The sequence below is a fragment of the Strix aluco genome, chromosome 14 (genome assembly GCF_031877795.1).
Source record: "Strix aluco isolate bStrAlu1 chromosome 14, bStrAlu1.hap1, whole genome shotgun sequence".
NCBI classification, from domain to species: Eukaryota; Metazoa; Chordata; class Aves; order Strigiformes; family Strigidae; genus Strix; species Strix aluco.
Genome location: NC_133944.1, coordinates 10767128 through 10790861, shown reverse-complemented (window position 1 = coordinate 10790861; position 23734 = coordinate 10767128). Strand labels below are relative to the sequence as shown.

Genomic DNA, 23734 nt, shown 5'->3' with positions numbered 1-23734 from the left:
CTCACTACTTCTCTCTCACATACCCATTCTCCAAAATGTCTCAGTCCATACCCTGCCCACAGTCCCAGAGAAGCAGCCTTTCTGAAAATATTACCAGTGCAAACCAGTTTCTGCAAACTCTGCTAATCATACTTACAACAAGATAATAAACAAATGGGTTTTTAGATCCCTACACCCTTGCCTGTAGATATTTTGTATGGATCAACAAGCATGACCTACACGCTCTGCAAATATGGAAACTCTTACTCTAGTGAGATAAACTAAACTTGTGGAATCTGGAGACAGTGCTACGTACCTGGCAAGTGGAATTCTTGAATCCTGTTTGGCATTTAATTTTAAGAGAGAACATTTTGCAGCTTACCCTCAATCAGTGAATAACGCATAAGTCAGGGATCAATCAAAAAAAATCCTGCCATAGGATGACATTTGCCTCTTTATACTTTAATGCACTGCTACCTTTCCTGACTTCAATAGCTGAAAAATAGAGACAAATGTCACATTTATAGGCCCATAATTCCGTAAGAGCTCACAATTACATTTTGCCTCAAGTACATGTGGTAGAAATGTTTAGAAATCTGCATTTAAAACAGGATCAGTTTGTTGTTTTTTTTTTTTTTTTTACTCAGATCCTGGCAAGTATTCAATGAAGCTAGAGTGTGTAAAACTTAGAGCTAGAGTCTATGAAGCTAGTGCTTGGACAGCTTTAACACTCTGTCTGTTTAACATGTGGTAATCTTACATCAGGATGTCTCTGGGAGGAGACAGAGTATCAGAGCACTCACCCCTAAGTAGATAGGAGTAAAATCGTTTGACGTTTTCCACTGTGATTTATTTTTAGCACTGTGTCTGTGCGTAAGAAATCAGTTTCACTGCACTTCTCTGCATACGCTTACAACATATGCATATATTCCATGCATATACATACAATGCTGCCTGTTTATCTCCTTTTAAAGGGAGTGGTACAGGGCCTCAGAGGAATTGTACACACAGTGAAAATCTATCAAGACTATTCTGAGATTTTATTTCCCTCACAACATGTTAGCTAAAACAAAGAAAGGACACATGCTTAGCAGGAATTTCTGTTTACCAAAACAGAAGTTGTGCTAACAGTCTAACCCTACCTCCTGAGATCTCACTGGCAACAGAATTTGGGCAGAAAGATGTAGGAAATCCCACCCTATTTCTTCCAGTAGTCATTCAGAAAGAAGGAATGGCCAGGTAGTTGCTGTAGGTCATTATTAGCTATGAACAATCTTAAATTTTTCCAGAGATGCAGAGGGGAGATGAAAGAAGAGGGGAATAGATGCCTGCATAATGCTGCTGTGAGGTAGCAGTGTGGTCAGGAATATGGTTGGGAGAGCTGGAGTAGCCTAGGAGCCAGATACAGGAAACAAACAAGACATAGCAGAGAAAGAAGTGTTTGACCACACTGAAATGAAGTGTTCAAGACTTGCTCCTGGCAGCCCAAGTGCCTATCAGCTGGTAAGGGGACTGGAATAATTCTGGTACAAACGAATCTCTCTCCAGTGCTAGTAATGAGGGGCTGTGACCCAGTGCAAAAAGAGGATCTGGAACTGACTGGTGGCACAGAGAACAGCCTGGAGCCCAAAGTAAAGTACCATGGAAGAGACAAAAAGTGTGAAAGTAAGGTTACCAATGTTGATACTTCTAGGGGAGTTATCGCTAAATTTAAAAGGAAAAAAGTCTAGATAGTGGAGACCATTTCTCCCTTTTCTAACATTTGGGAGAAGTCTTAATTCTGGCACTACTGTTACAGATCATGTATCACAACAGTCAGAAATACACTCTCTCTGTTGTAAAACCAACTTACAAAAAAAACATTATTTAGTTTCCTTTTTTTTTTTTTTCCTCACAGAGGACATTTCTGTATCTAAATCAGACTAAAACTTCTGTACCATCGCTGATAACACTTGATATCAAAAGACAGTTTTACTTGCAAATGAGGTCTTTATTGATTTCACCTTATTAAAACAATGTTGCTGCTTACATTCTGTCTTCAGTCATGGGGAAGTGACAGAAAAACCTGAACAGTGGGGAAATCTAGTACCTGTATTTAATAAATGAGGCTTCTATTGTAGATACGAATCTAGGAAAAAGTAAAGGATCACAGAGGGGAAATAGATCAACTGGAATTATCACAGTGAATAACTGCAAATATGACAACTGTGAAGAAAAGGTGAAAAGAAGGGAAACATAATTTTATCCTCAATATTACTTTAAGTAGGTTCTTTTACTATCCTGATAGCTTGCATATTATGTGCATGTTTAGACTGTACATTATAACTCTGAATTAACCTTGTTTTCCATTCTTCTGTTATTTGTCTTTTCAAACATCACCTTTCTCCAGAAATCTACCTTCCTTTCTTTGAACTTTCTGGCTTTCTTTTGTTTTAGATTTATCTCTAAGTATTCTTCATTTAGGTTGTAAGATGGCCATTCAACCAAACCCTCTCCATTAGGATTTCTGTAAACAATAAGAAAGAAAGAGTGAATGCAGGGGAATTCAGTCACAGAAGTTAAGACTGGATCAACAGAACAGCTAACTCGCTATAGACTCAGTGCAAACCAGTAATGTGTGTCATGAATCTCATGATTCTTACCCATTTCGAGCAAAGTTAGCCCAGTACTTCATTAGAGTTCTACTAAGGTTCTTTTCTTCCTCTGTAACTTCACCTGAGACACAAAATAATTATTACGCGTGGCAGAAATCAAAACATTGCTACTACAGAAGCAGCATTTCATGCTGTGAGTATGTTGTAACAACTTATTGATTACAACAGAGGCACCATACCTGCCATATGTAAGTAATACAGCAATCATCAAGAGAAGACTTCAGTGCTCTTTATGAATGAAATTAGCATAATTATCCTTATTCTACAAATTGGGGAATGGGGGTGCAAGGAAATAAGGTGATTTGCCTGTAGCTTTTCAGCAAACTGGATGCAGGACAAAAAAAGGACCTATGTGTCCCAAGTCCCGTTACAACTCAAGGAATGGGCCACATGGTTTAGTTTCATAGATCTCATTCTAGCTTTGTGGGACTGAAATTCTATTATTTAGAGCATGACTAGGCAAAAATTCCTTCATTCTGATACAAGACGGTGTCATTCCATGTCTCAGCACTTCAAGAATATTCTTTTAAATATAGTTACACATATGCCCACCGTATCAGCTAGGTGGAAATAATTTTAGTTAGTGTGTTATTAATTACAAATGCATCTCAATACATTGAGAAAAATCTTTGCTATTTTAATGATCTCAGTAAATTTAGGCAAATAGAAAAAGAACTGTATGGTGTTTTCTAGTGTAGGATAACATAAGTAAAAAAAAAAATATAAGCAACATCGAAAGGCTCTAGTAACTGATTAACAAATGCTTTTACAACATAGCTGGATTGCTCCAAAGTTCAATGGAATAAAAGGAAATACTTTCATTTATGCAGGCTTTGAAACAGACTATGAACTACTGTGCAAATGACAAAAATAAAAGCAGAAAAAATGGTGAATTCACTTAAAATAAGTAGAATTTCTGTATTTCTTTGTCAAAATAAGAACTGCTCCTAATTTGTTTCACAGGAAAGAAAATACTCCATCCTGAGTATTATTGTTTTAGGCAGATGCAATTAAAACAAATTACTGGATTCATAATATTCCTGAGGATGTGGTATCTTGTATGTAAGTGTTCAATGACTGGCACATTCATTTGGACTGTGGCAACATGGGATTCTGCCTGAAGGAACCAGATCTTTCAGAATCCTACAAGAATGCCCAAACTGACAAGGCAAAGGCAATTTTGAGGGTACAACTTTAATCCCTCTTCAATGGACTGGTTCCATTTTGGATAAAAGGCTTAATATTGAGTCATGGGAGAAAATAGTTTTTAACCTAACCATTAGATCTTCATGCAGAAAATGAAACACTAGCATTACAAGCCTTGCTCTAATCAACACAACTGGAACACTATCTACAAAACAGACCTGAGTCCCCCATTCCCTGGAGCCTGACAGCCCATGGGATTTCCTGGAGTGGAGGAGACATTAGCTTAAATTCCTCAGGAAAAGAAGAGAGCCTAGATTTTCTGCTTCCTAAGCACTCCGCTAATCCCCTGCAAGTTTAATTGACCTTTCCTTCAATTTATTTTTTAGCCAAAGCTATTTGGCAAATTCATGAATAGTGCTGGTATGATGACAGTGATGTTTTCTAGCAAATCTCCTATCTGCTAAATTGTTGACAACATGTGTAACTTACTGTGCTGCAGAAACAGCAAACTGTACATGATAAAGAATGGAGAAGACAGTAAATTATCATTAAACAAATTCCAACAGGAGAAAGGGTCATACTTTGGTCTCACTGTTAATATACGCACTTTAGTCTGATTAAAACAGAAGTAGCACTACCGAATAGAATAATGCCAGTGTTATGGGAATAATCTATATGCAAACACTGAATGTTCTATTCCTTACTGCGTAGCTGAATATCACCAGCCAGATACGGTCCTCCAAAGACAAAGCCAACTTCATCTCCATGATCAGCTTTCACATACTCTGGTTTACTATCCCAGTATGAAGTGGGCCGATGCTGATATTCAAAGAAGTAGGCAGGAGCTCCAGACTCTAGAAGATGCAACATTTAGAGAGTTAAAGAAGAGATGCATAAATTACAGCTGACATCAGCTGTTTAAAATATTACTTTAAACATGCCCAAAGCTTTATACTGGGCACATTTTTAATGTAATGCTACATTCAAATATGTATTTTTGTTTTTTAATTCAAAATTAAGAACTCACAGCACTTACACAAAAAAATGAAAGACTCACCCCAGGAAAACTTACAGAAAACAAAATAACATCAAATTATTTTCCAGTTCTGGGTATTTTGGCATGGCTTGTCTACACTTAAATACCAGAAAATCACCAGACCACAGAATTGCTGACTTTCCAAGCAGCAGTGGGCCAAAGGAAAAATTCCAGGTTGCTTTAATATGTTTTAATTTTTAAGCCTGTATACTTCAGTTAGCAAACATTTAGCTATGTTATCATGCTCTGCTCTCAATATATTGTGACTACAAGCACAAGTGCAAGACACTAGTACAAAGATTAAGGAGTACATACATTTGCTTCACACAGTCCTGGAGATCTATATCACTCTTCACCCTCAAGTTCCCAGTGGGAATCTCAAAAAGGGCTGCCTACACATGACAGGATTTTTGTCTATGTCATTTGATCCAGCATGTAGTAAGAGGTTTGAATACCCTACTGGTGTTCATTAGCTCACCCCTGTGATAATTCAGTGCTTTAATGGATGGCATAACAATTAGTGCATCCCCTAGCAAGTCCAGAAATCGGTCCCGTAGCTCAGCAGGATCATCTGTGTTTCCTAGATATTCATCCACTATCGCAGGCAGGAACTCTGATGGTACATACTATGAGAAAAAGGGGAAACAAGACACAAACAGAAAAATTATCACACTCTGAATTAGCCACTAAAAATATCATCTTTTAAACTTCAGAGATACTGCAAAGAGACAAAGGTCCAGGGTAGCACCCATGTGGATGGGAAACCATGATGGCAAATAAAACCTACTCAGACTTTTTGTGGGGAAAAAAAAAACAACACCAAAAACCAAACCAACCACCTCAGGTCAAACTTGCAACAGATTTATATGGGTTAAAACTCTACAGGAATCAACAAAGATCCAGCAACTTCTCCTGATAATACCTTTGGCTTCTGTTTTCTTCAGGAGAAAAGAGATGGTGGGAATAACAAAAGTAAATTATGAGTCCTTGAAAGATTTATGGATTGTTAGACTACAGGGCAAGACCAACGGGATCTCCAAACACATCTTATGTATTTAGTGTTAGAATTTGCTGCTTGAAAGATACATTTCAAAACTAGGAGTGCAAAGTAACTATTTTAAAAGTTACATTTAATTTAATGTAAACATATTGAAAAATCCTGCCTTGAAACCCATCAATCAGAGGATTAGCCATCAGGTACCATAAGATTAGGGACACTATTACAGTAATCGTACATACAAATACGTAAGATAAAAATGTTGCTTCAGAGGTCTAGAAGGAAAAAGGTATTTCCCCAAATCCCAGACCTGACTGAATCCAACTTCTGTGTAACTCCATACACCGTAGTCCTGCCAACTTTGCTGTGCCTCTCCCCAAACCATAACATGACCTCAAGTCTTAGTAACACTATGACTCAAGCAGGAAATTAGAGAACGCGAAACTTCACAAATCTGTTATATGCATTAAAAAGAAATTTCACTTCTCAAATTAGATTAGTGCAACAGTACTTACCATCATTGGTAGGAAAAACTCTAAAGTTGAAGTGATTGATTTTTTATCTCCTATTTCCTTCAACCCTGGTATTGTTGATGTCTACACAGAAAAAAAATAACGTTACTAGTGCTATTCAACTTCTCCAATATTTTTAACATCGGAACTACATTATTCCACTTTATTCTTACTACTGGTGTTTATTTTTAAAGCATTGTATCGTATGAAAAAATGCACTACAACGGAGCAGCTGTCTTGAAAAGCTTGTATTTATCGCAGCAAATGTTTCCTTGGTGAAGGTTTCTACATAAACCACTCACATTAAGTAGTTTATCCTTAAATCAACACACATTGTTAAGAAACTTATAAGAGCAGAAGGCATTAGAGCAGAACTGAAGCAAAAGGCTTCTTCTGTCCCAAAGGCTTATTTTCCCTCTGGAAGGGGAGATCTTAAAAGTCACTGGCAGCCTCTCTGTCTCTAGTCCAATTGTTTGAACTCTTTGAAGTAAAGATAAGGCAATGCTCCTCCTCTGTTACATAAAATTACTCTTCTGCCCGAAAAATGAATTAGAACAGATTTCACTTTACATTTTTCTTCTTGGACTCCCTACCAGCACACTCCCAGAGACACACAGTTACTATGCAGATTCAGAACAAATGCTTTGTAGTACATAGATAAATACATAGGAAATGAAGAGGAGAGGACACAAATCCACCTCCTGCAGTTTTGTGCACTGTATACCAACTGCTCATTTTTTGGAGTTACTCATAGAATTCATACGAGAAAGAATTTATGCACTGAGAATGGCTTAGACACCTGCATTATCCCAATACTCCGTCTTCAAATGAGATTTTCAAAGAACAGATCTTTCTACATGGTAACAATGAACACAGGGGCAATGATAGAACCAGCAGTCAGAGTTCATAACAACATACAGGGTAAGCTGTTTAAGGTGATCAGTGTCACATTTTTAAACATTCTATGTATCAGTCCTGAATACTGCGTGTTGTGGTGGAAAGGATTTGGTTTATTTTCCTTCAGTAATAAGCCCTTGACTGTTGCATTCTTTTTCCTCTCTCTGCCTGAATGAGGGAATAAAATTTTAGGATAAGAAAATACTGTATAAACTTGATGTTCCAAGGATGTCCATGTAGTGTAACTTGCAAAACGAAGTCTGTCTCACTATTTTGTGACCAGCTGGTTCTGCATCACTACAGAATCATAATGCAAGCAGAGTTTACCTTGTCTATATATCCAACAATGCAAAGCCTTTTGGCCATACTTAAAAGGTGTCCTACCAGCAAATACCTTCTCAGAGTTGCTTGCATCAGTTAACACAAACATTCAAAAAAATGAAGAATAGCCATTAAATTACAGATCTAATATTCCAGCCAAATTCATTGTTGGTGACTCCTATCATAAATGGGACTGCATTAAATTCTTTTCCAGCCAGTATCTCTTCAGGTGACTTATGAAGAAATACTCCATCCAAAACTAAGGGTAGAAGTGGCATTTCCTGAAGGAGAAGAAAAAAAGATCAAATTACTTGTCATTAGTATTTTCAATTTTTCCTTGAAATCAGATAATAAAATGTCCACATGTAATGTTCCAAGTGCAAAAAAGGGCTTTAAGAAATCTGAGTATCTACAGCCACTGTAACATAAATTTACAGCTTTGCCCAAGAGCATAAAATGCAAGCCTAGTTGGGTCGTGGTATGGAGTAATGTAATGGTTTTCTGATCCTGTGCTGCTTCTAACTGACATTAAAGCATACGTACACTCAAGTCTTGCTCACAACTTTACAGGTGCTGTGACACTTCACTGAAAATTCTAAATAGAAACGTGAAATTCTTTAAATATGGAGGGCGTATTTTGACAAAAGTTAAGAAAAATCAACTTTGGAACAGGCCAACAACAAATGCTCATCAGAGGCTGGGCTAAAGTTTTACAAGGATTACTAAGTAAAATTTCACCTACCGCACCATTAAAGACTATATCCTTTGCTTCCTGGTTCCTTAAGCAGTTTAGCAGGGGGAGTGAACTACTCGTCTCACACTTAAATACACTTGCAATTTTCTGAAAATTATTATCAAAGACAAGAACTGTTAGCTATGAGGCAGTTTTTAAGGAATTTATAAACAGAAAATTATTATACACAGTACTGTTAATAGTTTTATTTAAGGGCAGACTTAGGTGAGCTTGATAGGACTTCAAGTATTTTATTTTACTAGAAATACTACTGTTTGATCACAAAGTGAAATCATTCTGGTATACTTCCCTTTCTTGCTATATTTCCATTCATTGTTCTACAACAAACCTTGCTGTAAAGATAATATGAGGTTGTAACATAAATCAGATAAGGAAAGAAAATTCAGAAAAAGAACTTATGAGAGATTTACATTATTACTACCTGCCATTTCAGGAAGAGAAATGAAAAGGTACTCATAGAGAGGAATTTAATTTTAAAAGTTTTGTTTGGGGGTTTTTAAATTAATTTACTTCAAATAAAGGCCCTCCATAAAAGACCATAGCTGAGTAAAAACTGAATGCCTCTTCTGGATTCTAATTAAACTTTCCATAATAAATTTCATAGTTCCTGTATAAGTTACAGTGTGCATGAAAATGGACATATGCCTAGCTTGGCACGGGTGTAACTGAAAATACCTAACTCGACCCACAGATATTGTAATTGCATAACTGTACAACCTATTTCAAACACCAAATGAGATTGAAAATAAATAGACTGTTTGAATGAAAATTTACTTGGTGCTCATCTATATATTTATAGGTATGCCATGAGAATAAATTTGATCAACTTTGTTGGATAATATGCAATCAGATTTTCCCCTTTTTTCTTTTAACCAAATTGTCGGATATAAGAAATATCTATTCAAGTTATAAAGGCTTTAAAATGAAAAAAAAAAAAAAAAATAGCCTACCTTAAGATCTGTTGAACGAAGTAAATCTTTATCAGGGGGGATTAGAATACCACTCTCTGATATTGCTTTATGAAAGAGACCCTTAGACAAAGGGGATAAAACCTGCCAAGAAGGGAAGAACAGAAAGTATTTATTCTACATTAAGGTCCTTATCCCAGAACTTCATGCTTGACTAGACTGCTGGATTCAGCAGGGAATCACACATTTTTATGTGCTTACAGGGGAAGTGTCCAGACTTAGCACAATGCCATTAATCTTAGTTTCAGAAATCAGATTAAGCATGAAATGTTACACTAAATGAGCTTTTGAAGATTTTTTTAAGACTTTACTTTTCAGTGTATCTACTGCATGCCTACATGTGCAAAAACAGAGCAAGATCCTGCAGATACACCAAAGAGCGTGACAGATCCTGGATCTCCACCAAAAGGTTCAATATTTTCTTGGATCCACCGAAGAGCTGCTACTTGATCCAAAAATGCCCAGTTTCCACGAGCATGTTCATCACCAGTACTGAAAGAAAAGCATAATAAACCAATTTCTCAGGAAGAGTAGAAGTTCTTCTAATACCAGAATAAAATAAATATCACCAACTTACATTTACACTACATGATTTTTTGCTTTACACACCAATGGATGGAAGTAAAAACAAGAACAAACATCCTATCCAGAACCAAATAAGCCCAACTATGATTTCATAGCAGGCTACAATAAAATGACAACGCAAATGGCATTTATGGACATTTCTTAATATTCTTAAGTCCTGATGTCAGTGAATTATGTACATTTAAACTACTGTAACAGTGGGAAGCTGGTGTAGAAGTTCAGCTGATTTAGAAAACAAAACTACCCATGCTTTAACATGACAAGAAGTACTTTTTACAAAGTGAAACAGGTCATCTTACCTGAAGAATCCAAGGAGTCCAAGTCTGTACTGAATTATTACTACCACAATATTCTCGTAGGCTGATAGTGCAGAACCATCATACCTAGAAGCACCACCGAATATAAAATTGCCTCCATGGATCCACACCATTACCTTAGAGAAAAAAGGGTGAGACACACTTTTATACATTGCTTGGCAGATTTCATTTGAAAAAGGAAGACAACATCAGGGAATTAGGAACTCCAAATCACTGAAGCTCAATGGGAGATGAATTTTAGGTTGGTGGACTTTTAATTTTACATAATAATATTTTTGCTAATGCAGCATCACATTTTGAAAAGCAATTAAGTGACTTAGGAGCTATCATTAGGTGCAAACTTTCTACAACACAAGTTTGCACAATGGGTTACGTACAGGTAACTTGTCCTTCTTGTCTGAACCAGCAGGGCTGTAAACATTTAGATACAAACAGTCCTCAGAAGTTCGGAATGGAAGGTGTTTTTCTTTAAAGTTTTTTTCAGCTGTTTTCAACATGGACAGATCTTGAGGACATCTTCACAGAAGAAAGGAAGCATGACTATTAGTAATAAAACTGCAATAGCAGCAATGTAATGACAACAGAGAAAACATACTTTTTCCCCACACACTGAATTCCCACAGGGGATATGAACTTTGTGTTACTTATAAATAGTTAGAGGTGCAACCTGTAAAAGTACAGCTCTATTCTTGTACTTAAAAAGCTTAATTATTTCAGCACAGTATAATGAGAATACATGATTTCCAAAGACAGGAATTTCCCAGGAAATCTTTGTGGTTCCTAGTCCCACAGTTCTTACGAAGTATTTCAGTACTGGCAGCATATTCACTGCCAGTCAATACAACCTCCTCACCAAAAATCAGACCTCTGCACCCTAATAAACATGACAACACTGACAAACATGAGCAGGTCCTACATACAAATGAACTGAACGGCTCTCACAGTGGTGGGTAAGAAGTTGCATCTCTCAGATCATTCCACGGTTCAGGTGGTTCAGGTGGGGAAAACCTCAAGGATCCAACAGGGGCTTTTGCAAAAGGAATCCCAAGGAAGACATTTACAAGTCTGTCTGTCCCCTTCACGTTTGTTTGTCTCCCTTTGAGCCGTCCAAGTGTAATAGTTACTTCTGGCTCAGCACCATTCTGTCCTAAGTAACACATAAGATAAAAAATAAATGAATTAAATTGCATCTTCATAATTATCAGACAGATTTTTCAATGAAGCATTTTTTACTGATTGTTTTAGAAGATTTCATCTTATTCCTTTCAATTTTGTTCAGTTTTCATTTCACTTCTGTGCAATGACAGACACCCCCTGCCAAACACTCCTATAGCTGGCTCTGTCAATGACAACCAGAGCTAGGTAAAACGTAGTTCAGTCACTGTGCAAAAGCATAAAGCTTAACTACAAATTTCAGAACAACCAGCAACTGTCAAAATCATTAACATTTTCTAAATTTATCATCTGACAAGATCTTAACAATATTTTGTTTAGATAATTCAGAAATGGTTTTGCTTTCTACCTTTTAAGAAAGATATCATTTAAGAAAGTTTTATTTTCACGAAATCATCTCAGAAATTATTTCACCTCACAAAACCATTAATTTTTGCATCAAGCTTATTAGGATACTTTTGCAGACTGCTAACAAAAGTATAAGAGATGTACTGCCTTTCAAAACCACAACACTGCAATTTATTAGTGCAGTTGCTTCCACAACAGCGATAATAACAGATTTTGCATCTCACCTTCTGCTCCGCAAGTGATGAATACTATACTACAAAACAAGGTGCAAAGCAAAGAAATCAGGCTTTGAAGAGCCATTTTTCACCACCGTTTGGTCTCTAGATTATTTTCTGGTTTTATGCGGAAGAGAATGGTACAAAGGTCCCTGCTGAGGGCATTCTGAGTAGGGAGCGCAGCTAAATTCCTGTCTGAACATGCACTGCATTAAGCACTTTCAGAGCTGTATTTGATACAGACTGTAAATACAATCCCTTAGTGTAAGGCACCTAATCATCACCTGATCCTGAGAATGGATGATGTGAAAATGACCCAACACTATCTGTGAACAATAACAAAAGGTCTAATAGTAGTTAATCTGCCGTTAATCCTACAGAGGAAACACTGAAGCTCTGAAAAGGTTCCAGAGCTGTTGACACTTAAATTCTTGTAAAATAAAACCCAAAACAACAAAAACTTCACCACAAAACAGTATTATAGGTTACAAATAACTAAAAAGTAACAATAAAAAGAAAAAAAAAATCAGAATAGTAAATTAGTGCAGAAGTTTTCATGAGGGCTAGCACATCTGTACCATAATGCGCTTTCCAGCAGGGACTGGCCTCCACCCTCCAAAACCAGCTTGTTATCGAATACAAACGGGCCTTCCGCATTTTTCAAAATTAGAAGGGGGATTCAAGTTGAGTGTCAGATCATAGCTTCTGCTCTATGAGCAGCCCCAGTGGAGGCCAGAAAGCAAGGTCTATTTACCAACACCTTATGGGGTATGTACTTCTCTCAAAAAAGTGAGGAAGGGCCATGACCTCAACTTACCTACAAAATAGCTTCCTACAGTGGAAATAGGCCGGCAATCCAACTGACAGTTTTTACCTACTGGCTGAAAAGGTCCTAAAAAAATTTGTAGTCTGTAGAAGCATAACATCCCTCAGTGTGGATGCCTGGCTCCAAGCAGATTAGCCCCAAGACCTTGTTCATAGTTGGGCCTACGAGCTCAGCCTGCTGCACTCTCAGTCTGCAACTGGCAAAACACCAAATACACGACAGGTCTTTGCCTTTCCACCTGTGATTCGTTTCACATCTCCTAGCTCATCCGCACTGCTTTAAGTTAATTCACCTTCCACATGGGCACTCATAAAACTTGTGAAGCCAACTTCTCTAGCAGAGAGCATACATCGTGTAAGTACATCCTGCTTGGGCAACAGGTTTGTCAGAGTAAATCAGTACTTCTTTAACAAAACGGGCCGCAAATGAGATAGGTAAAACAAGATTTTTCAGCGCCTAGAAGCGACCCTGAAGCCCCCGAGCTCCCCCGGCACGCTGCTCCCCGCACAGCCGCCAGCCCCTCTGCTCGCCCACAGGGGAGCTCTGCTCGCCCACAGGGGAGCACTCCCGCCACGCGGAAGAAGGGCCTGGGCAGGGCCTGGGCCGCCCAGCGCCGCCGAGCGCCCGCCTCCGCGCCCGGTGCGGCGGCGAATGGCGTCCGGGCTCCTTCCGCCCCGCCGGCAGCGCCGCTGTGCCGCCGCCGGCAGCCGAGGCGGGGCGGGCCTGAGCGGCGGCCATGGTGGGCCCGGGCCCGGGCGGCGGGGCGCCACTGGAGAACGCCAACCCTCTCATCTACCGCCGCTCCGGGGAGCGGCCGGTGACGGCGCGGGAGGAGGACGACGAACTGGCCGACTCCATCGACGACCGGGAGATCTTCGATATCCTGCCGGGAGGGGAGGGCCGGGCCGGGGCGGCGGGGCCGGGCCGGGCCGGTCGGTGCAGCTCCTCTCCGCTTTCCTTAACGCGACACATCTCATTCGCTCCATTAACGACCCCGAGCACCCCCTCACCCTGGAGGAGCTGAACGTCGTCGAGCAAGTGCGAGTGAAAGTAAGATCCCGCTGGGCCGGGGGTCCGGCCGGCTCTCCCGGGCCGCCGAGGGCGTGCTGGGCCGCCCGGCAGTGCTGCCTCTGCCGCCTGATGAGCTGCGTTATTTTTTTTTTTTTTTTCCTAACGTTAAAAGAGGTTTATTATAGCAGCTAAACATAGTATGAAAATGTCAGCGAGGAAAACTGAGCGATAAAGTACAGCTTCAAGCTGCATTTCACATAAATTGCCTCCAGGTAGTTCGGGGTAAAGCCAGTGCGTTTGGTACATGGAAAATGTTTGGTTTTCAACAGGTGAATGACGCAGAAAGCACGGTGGCAGTGGAGTTCACTCCCACCATTCCGCACTGCAGCATGGCGACGTTAATCGGCCTCTCCATAAAAGTAAAATTGATCAGATCTCTGCCAGAGAGATTTAAGGTGAGTAATAAAGTCACTCTGGAAAGCAAAAAGTAGGAATTGTGAATTGTGTTTGAAAAGGAAAAAAAAAAAAGGCAAAAAAATAAGCAAAATTACAGTGAAAAATAACTAGAGCTTTTCTCATACTACGGATGGGGGAAACACTCCAGGAACCAGAGAGTGCAGTGGACTAAAATATTGATGCAGAATTACTGTTCTGTGACAGTCATGTCAAGGCGAGTGGGGATATGGAGGGAAGTCACCTGCAGTGCTCTGCGGCACAGGAGGAGGAGGAGGAGAGGTTGTGCCTCACCCCCTGCTTGAAGAAGGCTTAAGCAGATGGGAATGCAGAATATTCTGTGATGTTAGACTTGACTTTATTCTGCTGTATACAGTAACTGGTATTGGCAAGAACAGCCTTTTTTTCTCTCTTTGTTTTTGTCTTATTAAATATTTTGAACTTGAGCTTCCCATGTTTTGTTGACTTGTCCCCTTTTTCTTTTGTGATGCTTTTTAAGCTGGATGTTCATATAACACCAGGAACACATGCCTCTGAGCATGCAGGTAAGGTTTTTAGTGCTCTGTTGTGCAGTTGTCTGTATTTTTTTAACCTTGAAAATTAGAGAGGAGAGAGATTCCTGCACCTGCAAAACAACTGTGTAGTGTCTGGGACTTTATGTGCGTCAGCTTCTGGGGGATGTTGCAGCACAGGAATGTGTAATAATGACATTTAGGTATGTTCTGTACCGTACTTGAAACATCTCCTCAGGCAACCTGTGCTCTCAACTACTCATTGATTTGCCTGGGTTATGGAAGACTCAGAAAATGGGGAGAGGCTGGGGAGAAATTTCTTCTTGTGTTACACCTACACATGTGTAGCTCCCTGCTGCTGAATCATAAACAGCTCGCTGGTTTAACTTGTGATAACATGCTAGCTTTGACCTTAGACTGCAACCCTGCAGTGTACTTAGCATCTGCAGTATTACTAGTCTACCTGCCAACCATAGCAGCAGTGTGATTATGTGTCTCAACATAAGATGCTTTAAAAAAGACATTGTATACCAATGTTTTGACCTGTTTCTTGTGGTGGTTTTTTTGGCACAGTTAATAAACAGCTTGCTGATAAAGAACGTGTAGCGGCTGCTTTGGAAAACTCTCACTTGCTGGAAGTGGTGAATCAGTGTTTGTCTGCTCGATCATAATTGCCTGATGAGGACAAATTGGTATTCTGCTATGTTAAACTCATTTTGTATATAAGTGGTGATGCTACTGTTACACTATACATATATCTGTGAGCAAAATAAAATCTCTTGGATTTTCTTAAAGAAAAGTTTCATTACTCATACAAAAAAAACATTTTGGAAATTAGCTTACAGGCAGCTACAAAAGTATAATGAATATTGAGTTTTAAGTTTTATTACTCATGGCATAGGTAGGATTTTTCTTTAAAAAGACTTGTTTCACCCAGTTTTAACTAGTTTCTCACTATCCAAAATTAGTTATAAACTGCATTTTAGAAGTGAATTTTGCACATGGACTTTACACCAAGCTAAATGGCAGTTAAAATCTTTACATTCATATGACTGTTTTGGACTGCTAATATAATTTTAGCTTCAGACATCAAAAATTGTATAAGTTCATGTGTGCAGAGTTGTAACACATTTTAGCAATAAGTATAAACACTTCTAATCATCTGCGTAGTTTTTTATTGTATTGACTTGGATTAGCCAAATATGGAGGGCTCTTCAGACCTGTATAAAACATGATTTATTTTTAATTACTCATTACTTGTGGTAGGAAATACAGTATCTTTGAGGTGGGGTTGGGGTTTTTTTTTAAGTACCTGCCACAATATAGGAGAGAGTAATTCATAGTTTTCAGTACAAACAGTCTAGCTACCCTCTGCTGAAAGACTTTCCTGGCAGAGTTTGACAGCTAAAGGACAAGTTCTGCTTTAAATGTATTGAGATTTAATAATAATACTACTTAGCCTGTGCTTCTGGTGTGGGAAATGTGACATTTACTAAACTATTGTCTGGCAGAAATTGACAATAGAAAAATTAATTAAGATAGAATTCCAGAATTAATTTGAACTTTTGTAAAAGATGTTTCTAATGATGGACCACATGAAGAACAACCTGTTATACAAATACTATCAGATATTTTGGTGCCTGCGCACATGCAATATTACCTTCGTCATCATCAGTTATCTAGAGAATAATTAATACACTTTTTAAAAAGTAGATTGTGCTTACCTGTTTGATGGTAATGCTTTATATTTCAGTAGTATTTTCTCTTGGAGGGTCTCAGATGCTATTTTAAAAACGTTGAAGCTTGTGAACACTATGTAGACCACGGCCTAGTAGTCCAGTCTAGTCTGTTGAGCAGCTGAGGAAACTGAGGCAGTGGTGAGCAAAGAGTGACATTGAAAGTCACATAGCAAAACAGGACAGAAACAAATCCAAATCTTCCCGTTTCAGAAATGAGGCACCCGGTTTGCACAGGGCTTCTACAGAAAGCCAACTCTGCAGAAAGCCGTAGTCTGCTTATTTGGCTTAGCATCCTTCGAATGATCAGTGCTTGCTTGGATGTATGAATGAAACTGTGAATAAAGACAATATTTATGTCATATTGGGAAAGGAGCAGAACGACCTAGCTGTTAATAGTATCTCTCCTCTCTGCCTCTCTTGCTGAATCACTGAACTGATTAGTTCTGACAACATTCGCACCACAAATGAAACTTCAGCCATGGCAATGCATGCAGGCAGCTCAAAGGCAACATGCTTGGCTGATTGATTTTGTCTTCTGGGGTTTTTTAATAGAAAATGAGTTTTGCCCTCACAGATTTTTGGGGAAGAAAGGAATGCAAATATGTACCAGGGGGAAAACAGAAGGATGACTAAGCTGCCAACAGATTGCTTCAACCTGCACTCCAAATAGAGAACGGATCAGTAATTTATGCTTTGTTGAATCTCTGCTGGGCTTTCACCACTACATAATAATAGTGTTAAATAATTTATTGGGATGTTGGCACTTGCCTTGTGAAGCACACTGTACACAGTAACCCTGGGAGTCCACTTTGCACCATTTACCTTCTCAGAGAAATTGTTTAAATTTATAGTGTGTAGTCAGGGGATGACTTTTCTGTAAAGGGACTATTGTGGGATATCAAAGGAAAGGTCTGACTTCTGCTGTTTAAGGATGGAGCATTCTATTACATTAGATCTGGCATGTTTCTTTAAGTGATGTGGATGTTATATTAATGAGATGATAGAAACAACAGTAAGGACAAACCCCTTTGCTGAAGATCACAGCTCCTCCTGTACAGGCTCCCTCAGCTTGGATACTTGCTAAATGGTAATGTACCATCAGTTCTAGCAAAAGTCTTCCATTCCCTGGTTTTAATGATCATTAGCTGACTCCTGCTGTATGGAGATAAAGTGGGAGAAGAACACATTAATTTGTTACAAATACTTCTTTTCAGACTTACTTTTCCAAAAAGCTACTCCTAAATTTAGCCTCTGGAATGCTTTGTAATAGGACACATTCCATCAGGAACTATGACCCTTTAGAGCAGCTGTGTTGAATACAAACAGCCTCATTCAAGTCCAGGAACAATGCCAGAAGCAGACATCTGTTTCACATTCCTAGGCTCCGGGCAGAGCCTTCCAGGGGTGGCTGAATGGCATTCACTACTCTCAGTCTGCAAACACTGCACTGGGAGCTCCCTAAGGCAGCTGGCGTGTTGTGCACTGGAGTAACCTGCCATGTGTTTGAGCCCACAGACCGACACCGTGCATCAGGGGTTCCACCACACTGCACATACTTGGGCCTGCCCACACAGTCCTGCTCCCTCTTCCCAGCTGCTCCCATACCGCCACTGCTGCCTAGTACCAGCAAGCTGAAACTTCTGAAGGCTGTTTATCCCCTGATGTCACGAGTGGCAGGGAAGCAGCTCAGCAGCTTTGTATCTAACGATGCAAGTAAACTGTCCATGGAAGAACTTCATACTTTAATGGTAATATTTCTTGTGCTCATTGGGTGAAGCAATGTGTAACCACACACTGGGAACTGTTAGTTAAAAAAACTTATTTTAGTCTTCTAGCCATGCTTAAGATTGATGTGTTTATGTCAATAAAGTGCTTTGATAAAGATCTCCCTCTGGAGCTTTGATTTATAAACTACATGTTTTACAATGGTTTTTTTTATAGCTGTTAAAAAAATTTCCCTTTAGCCTGTCAAGCAGACAACTATGCCACTTTCCTTTACGAAATGTGCTGCTCGGCGTATACAGACTGAAGGAGTGGCAGAGTAAACTTTTTTCCCTAAACAAAAGTTTATAGCAAAATCTTTCAAATGTTACTATGGAAAGGTAAGTATCAGTAAAGAGAGTAAAACCAGGAGAAGGTTATTACCTGTGTGTTTAAGTCTGCTGGTGTGCCCCACAACCATTTGCCAGCAACATTTAATAGCACGTAAAACTTTCATCCCACAAAATGCTAAAAATACACATTTTTACAAAATGTATAAACAGCACCCTTATTTTGTTCCACACACTTTAGTAGTTGCAGAAGTTACACTATCACATTCTGTAACCTTCTTATATATTTCTTAATTAATTCATTTCTTCTTTCATGTTCTACCTGTAAAGAGCTTTTGCATCCTGCAGCAGGTTATCTCCATTCCTTAACTTTCCTTTGTGGATCAAAGCAGCAGCCCTGTCTGCAGTGATAAAAACATCCTGGTGGTTTGGATGGTTGGAAACCCTGGTCTCCCAGCTTCATTCCACACACTCCAGGTCACTGAGTAACTTGCCACTTCTCACATCAGTTTTGTTGCTTTTCAGCATCTTGTTGCAGCACACAAGCTTCGGATGCCAAGGCTGTCCTCTGTAGTACAGAAGTTAAAACAGTCTCTGGTCCCTGTCATTAGCTCAGCTCCCAGGGCAGGGCTGGAGGGAGTGAACAGGGCAGAAGTTAATTTCCAGCAAGTCTGTGGAACAAATGTAACAGGGAAATGGGGAGCAGCTGCTGCCTGGGAGCTTTGGGAGGCCCAGGAAGAGAAAGAGAAGGAAATGGCAGGGGTGTACAACACCTCACTGTAGTACCACTAGCCTTGGTCTGTGGCAACATGGCGAACAGGAAGCTTCTGCAATGCTGGAGGCTTTGTCCTCCAAATTGCAGGGGAAATATGAGCTCCCATTACCTTATGCTAGACATCTCCCATCCCTCTGGTTTCCTTGTTCCCTACAAGCTGGCTGCCTGAAGCAGAGATTCTCACATGGGGCCTGTAGCCAAGGCACGGCCACAGCGTGGCCCCCCTCTGCCGTCTCTTCCTGGGCTGTTGCACAGCTCATCCCATCCCACCAGTGCCCTCACATTGCTGTGGGTAACAAGAAAGCCTTTGCTGTCCCACCACAGGTAAGTCACCAACAGCACCAGGAGACAGGAGGATCAGGACAAGTATCTATGTAAAACTAATGCTTTGTATTGACAGAGGGAGATGCACACCTCGCCAGATCATAAGTGCAGTGGCCAGAGTGCGGGCAGCAGCTGTGTCTATGCTGAGCCAAGCAGGAAGACCCAAGTGACGGGCAAGTCATCCCTGCCAAACTCTCTCTGCTCAACATGATCCTCCCCATTATTTTGATGTAACTTTGAGATGATGGTTTATCATAGCACTTTTTTTTCCTAATCTACACAAATTAGTTTCATCTGGGTTCCCATCAGATGTGTCACACATGGCTTTGACCAAAATAACCTCAGTAGATTGTCAGGAGCTTGCTTAACCCCAGGATGCCTGGCAGCTTGATTTCTCCACACTTTTGCTAATGGAAGAGCTGGCACATGCTCTGTCTAAGGATTATGAAGGTATCTAAGCAGCAATACTTTTTATTTCCTCTGCAAAGTGACAAATAAATCATCCATGTAGTCTGAAATGCTTGCAGAGAAAAACAATAAATGCCAATAGATTCCAATTTTTTTCCCTAACAGTTTTAATAGAACAAAACTAGTTTTATTACTGAAAATCAGAAAATAGTTTCATTAACACTGCAGCCAACTCTTTTAAAAACACAATTAGTTTTGAAGTAGACAGAAAATAATGATTAGGAATGAATCACATAAATTGTTTCTCTTCAAATGGGTACTGACTTATTTTCACAACAATGCATTTTAGACACTGTTTTTTGAAACATAAGTCAATAATGTAAAGACCCTGTCAAATTCTCCTTTATTAATGATTCTTACTAATGACAAAATTTACTAGGAGCTTGAAACAGGAGCTTCTATTAAAAAAATTTCTTCCCCTTCAAACTCACCATTCTGGGTGTGATCCTGCAAATTTAGAGCTTAATTGAGGTTATACTCTGGATTTAGCATAGAGGTGTGGGAGTCTTGTCACATTTGTTTTTGTTGGTTAGAAGAATATTGGGCAACTCCTTGTAAAACAATTGCAAGTTAATTTTTTCAAACAAAAAGTAAATGTATCAGCTTAACCTCAATCATAACTGCCTTAAAGGCATATGCCATTTGTGTGTACACATTTCAGTTCATCTGTAGCCTAAGCACTTAACTCCATAGAAGATACAGTTATGCAGTAATCAAGTCATATAATTAATAGTTTTCTGCATTTTATGGCTGAATAAATAAACAATATGGCGTAGCTGCAAATTGTATACACATGAGTTAATGTATCCTACCAGTTTAGCACTTGCAAAATATTCTAATACTTAAAACTGCAGGAACATTGCTATGAATGTTATAAAGACACTGTACCTCCCTCTGACATTTTACTGTGATCTGGTCTTCATCCTCTTAAAAGCTGCTTGAGTCTTTCACTGAGTACAAATAAATTGCGTCTTTTTTTGGCTTGTAGGCCTAACTGGGCAATCTGTGCTTCACCATGAAAAATGACAAGATGAAAGAGACAACGTGGTATGAATCGTGCCTTGGTCCAGCTGGGAAGAATGGAAGCCATCCCACAGAACAGGCTCTGGAATACACAAATAAAATAACATGCCAGAGAGGAAATACATACATGAAAGCTGCCAAGACTGTGATGTAATGTCTCTGATTAGCTACATTCAGGTCTGTACTAGAAAAAATACTTGCCACAGAAACTGCAATGCACAAACACTGATGACTTGAGAGTGCCCTACTCCAGGACAGGTGTTTTCCCTGGTGCCTGCAGGTCTCCTGCCAGCGCCATGCATGGCCTGTCCCAGCCATGCAGGCTGCCCTGCTGCACCCAGACTGGGAAACAAAATTTGAAAATTATAAGTTAAATACGTCTTTGCGTGTACAGACAAACTATCAAATTAGCAAGACGTAGAAAAGGGAATATAGGAGAAATGGGAAACAGGATAGCTGAAATCATGAGCCGACATCGCGAATCCCGGCGTGGCTCAGGGGCTGATAACAGCACCCCAGCGGATGGTGCTACGATTTCACATAGGCCAATGGCTGTCCTGACACCTGGCCAGCACAAACCTGGGTGAGAAACAAGGTAAGATGTTTTCATCCAGCATGTCAGAGCTCCTGCTGCCTCTCAAGGCTGGAAAGAGTCCCTCCAAAGCACAGAAGCTGGCCTGGCACCTCCATCATCCTCTGCTGGCTGGGTTCATCACCGTCATCTAGGGCACCAAGGCATCGATGCCTGTGCTGTAGATGCTAGATCACATCAGTTTTTTGGTTCGCACTTAACTGAATCCCTTCACAAGCATAAAATAAGTGTTCACCATTCAAAACAGCTCTGCCCTACATATAGTGATGGACTGTACACACAACAGAATATCTTTTCCACTCATAAAATCTCTTTTTTAAAGCTGACACGGTTTCAGCTGAACTGAGATACAATTTATTTCAGCTGACTTGGTAATTATTGAAGCATTCCATTTTAATTAGGATGACGGTTAATGAAATTTGCCATAAAATCGTTTGGGGGTTGTTGCCTTCGTAAAAAACTTACAAATATGTAATAGATATAGAGAAATAAATAGGAACAGTATACAATGCATTGTTATTTTCTGTGAGAGCTAATCAAAGGAAGCCCATACTTGACGGTGACAGGATGACAGACTCATTTGTCCAATGAACCGTTTTCTTCTTATAAGGCAAAAAAGTACTGCATCTGTATGAGATCATCTAGAAAAGTCCTCCTTCCTGAAAAATACTATATTCTTTTTTGTTGCCTAGCTACATGCTGCTGTTACCTTAGAAGGCTGTAGATTCATCTGAATGATTCTGGTGGTGCTGATGTGCTTGAGCAGAGGAGTAATGCCAATATATAACCCTTTCTTTGGTAAAGATTATGAAAGGAAGCGGTGAGTGTGAAAAGAAAGAGCCTTTGCAGAAAAGCAATTTACTGTATTCATCATACTCTTTTTGAGATTAATTGTTGAATAAAGCCCATTTCCCCTCACAGTCCCGGGTGCATGAGCAAGCGGTGAAATCACAGACTTGATGCTTTTGACGTGAGAGTCTGATGCCAAGGAAGCATTTGCCTGGTTCATGTTAATTACTGCTGTGAGTAAGTGTAGAGAAGGGAAAAGACTGTCAAGGCCTGATTCTGATCTCATTTCCAAAACTGTAAATACGGAAAAATGCAATGAAATGCTACCAGTTTGCTGAATTTTATTACCACCAGAGAATGGGATCATCACTTCTTTGAATATAAGTAGCTTTGATGATTTGGAAAATTAAGAGAGTCCACTTAAAATGCCTAAAGCCCGAAGATTTACATTGTAACGTGCCTGTCAAAGAAACCTCTGACAGGGAACTCTGCCCTCAGGCATGAGACATGCAGAGATTGAGAGCTGGGCAATAATTCTCTGGCACTTCCCCAATGTGATCAGCAGCTCAGCATGCCACTGCCTCGCCAAAGATTTCAGTACGCTGGTATTCACTAGATGTGGGGAAGTTGCTTGCAGGAGGAATAAGATGAACAGGGAAAAGTTATTTCTTGCCTGCTTCACTGCAACTGGTTTGGGTGTAGAATGTCCTTGATATGTGTCAAGATTTTGCAGTTTTATTTTTAGGACTGAGAGACTTTTAGCACTGGAGTTTTGATTCAGCTTTTTCTAGTTAGGGCTGGTTTTGAACTTAAGGCCTGCATTTGCTTTCATAAAATAATATTTTTCAAGTCTACTGTCTATATTCTTTATATAAGGTACACACTTCATACCCTTCTATTACCTCAGGCTATACTTGTGCTTGCTGTATTTTATCATGAGCCTAGATCCTGACCATTTTACATTTTTTGGAGAGAAAGTGGCAGATAATGAAGCATATTACGATGATCATAATTATTATTACATTCTTTCTCAAGAATAAAATCAGAAAGAACTTTGGTAATTTAAAGTGAAGATAAGAAAGTTTATTTGATTCTAGTATAATTCCACAATAAGAATTTTTAAGGTCTTCATCAGAATATCTTGCATAACAGCAGAGGCAAAGCAGGAAATGAGACATTTAAAAGAAACAGAGATGCTTATTACTGCTATGATGCAAATGTGGAATTTGCCAAACTCAGCACATTCCAACTGGACAAATTCTGAGTTTC

At 39.5% G+C, this 23734-nt stretch overlaps 2 protein-coding genes and 2 long non-coding RNA genes across 7 annotated transcripts; 2 read left to right on the top strand and 2 right to left on the bottom strand.

Annotated features, from left to right (window-relative positions):
• Positions 1-1948: 1948 nt before the first annotated feature.
• LOC141929551 (fatty acyl-CoA hydrolase precursor, medium chain-like) lies at positions 1949-13204 on the bottom strand. 4 transcript variants are annotated; one of them, XM_074839194.1, is made up of 13 exons: positions 13021-13204; positions 11109-11313; positions 10544-10682; positions 10149-10282; positions 9603-9756; positions 9247-9348; positions 8285-8383; positions 7683-7823; positions 6328-6408; positions 5294-5441; positions 4484-4633; positions 2622-2694; positions 1949-2485 (listed from the first exon to the last, which is right to left on the bottom strand). In XM_074839194.1, exons 1-13 carry the CDS (start codon positions 13073-13075, stop codon positions 2299-2301), a joined length of 1668 nt encoding a protein of 555 aa, XP_074695295.1. In that variant the 5' UTR covers positions 13076-13204; the 3' UTR covers positions 1949-2298. The 4 variants fall into 4 exon arrangements, with proteins under 4 accessions (XP_074695295.1, XP_074695293.1, XP_074695296.1 ...); XM_074839192.1 differs by lacking the exon at positions 13021-13204 and adding an exon at positions 12720-12960; XM_074839195.1 differs by lacking the exon at positions 13021-13204 and adding an exon at positions 11912-12018 and having other exon boundaries at positions 11087-11313.
• A 179-nt stretch (positions 13205-13383) lies between these two features.
• On the top strand, positions 13384-15503 carry CIAO2B (cytosolic iron-sulfur assembly component 2B). Its single transcript, XM_074839197.1, has 5 exons — positions 13384-13608; positions 13701-13778; positions 14069-14194; positions 14692-14737; positions 15278-15503. Exons 1-5 carry the CDS (start codon positions 13465-13467, stop codon positions 15373-15375), a joined length of 492 nt encoding a protein of 163 aa, XP_074695298.1. The 5' UTR covers positions 13384-13464; the 3' UTR covers positions 15376-15503.
• A 359-nt stretch (positions 15504-15862) lies between these two features.
• On the bottom strand, positions 15863-21080 carry LOC141929553 (uncharacterized). The gene is made up of 5 exons (XR_012625058.1): positions 20950-21080; positions 18817-19124; positions 17468-17598; positions 16429-16775; positions 15863-15924 (listed from the first exon to the last, which is right to left on the bottom strand). It is a non-coding gene; the product is annotated as an uncharacterized LOC141929553 (long non-coding RNA).
• On the top strand, positions 19136-21225 carry LOC141929554 (uncharacterized). Its single transcript, XR_012625059.1, has 2 exons — positions 19136-19766; positions 21050-21225. It is a non-coding gene; the product is annotated as an uncharacterized LOC141929554 (long non-coding RNA).
• Positions 21226-23734: the final 2509 nt, after the last annotated feature.

Coding starts and splice junctions, on each gene's coding strand:
- LOC141929551 (XM_074839192.1), bottom strand. CDS start 12,828: ATGTTATGCTTCTACAGACTACAAATTTTTTTAGGACCTTTTCAGCCA. Junction 11,314..12,719: donor TGTAGGAAGCTATTTTGTAG/GTAAGTTGAGGT, acceptor TGTGTTACTTAG/GACAGAATGGTGCTGAGCCA. Junction 5,442..6,327: donor AGTTTTTCCTACCAATGATG/GTAAGTACTGTT, acceptor TTTTTCTCATAG/TATGTACCATCAGAGTTCCT.
- CIAO2B (XM_074839197.1), top strand. CDS start 13,465: ATGGTGGGCCCGGGCCCGGGCGGCGGGGCGCCACTGGAGAACGCCAAC. Junction 13,779..14,068: donor TCGAGCAAGTGCGAGTGAAA/GTAAGATCCCGC, acceptor GGTTTTCAACAG/GTGAATGACGCAGAAAGCAC. Junction 14,738..15,277: donor ACATGCCTCTGAGCATGCAG/GTAAGGTTTTTA, acceptor TTTTTGGCACAG/TTAATAAACAGCTTGCTGAT.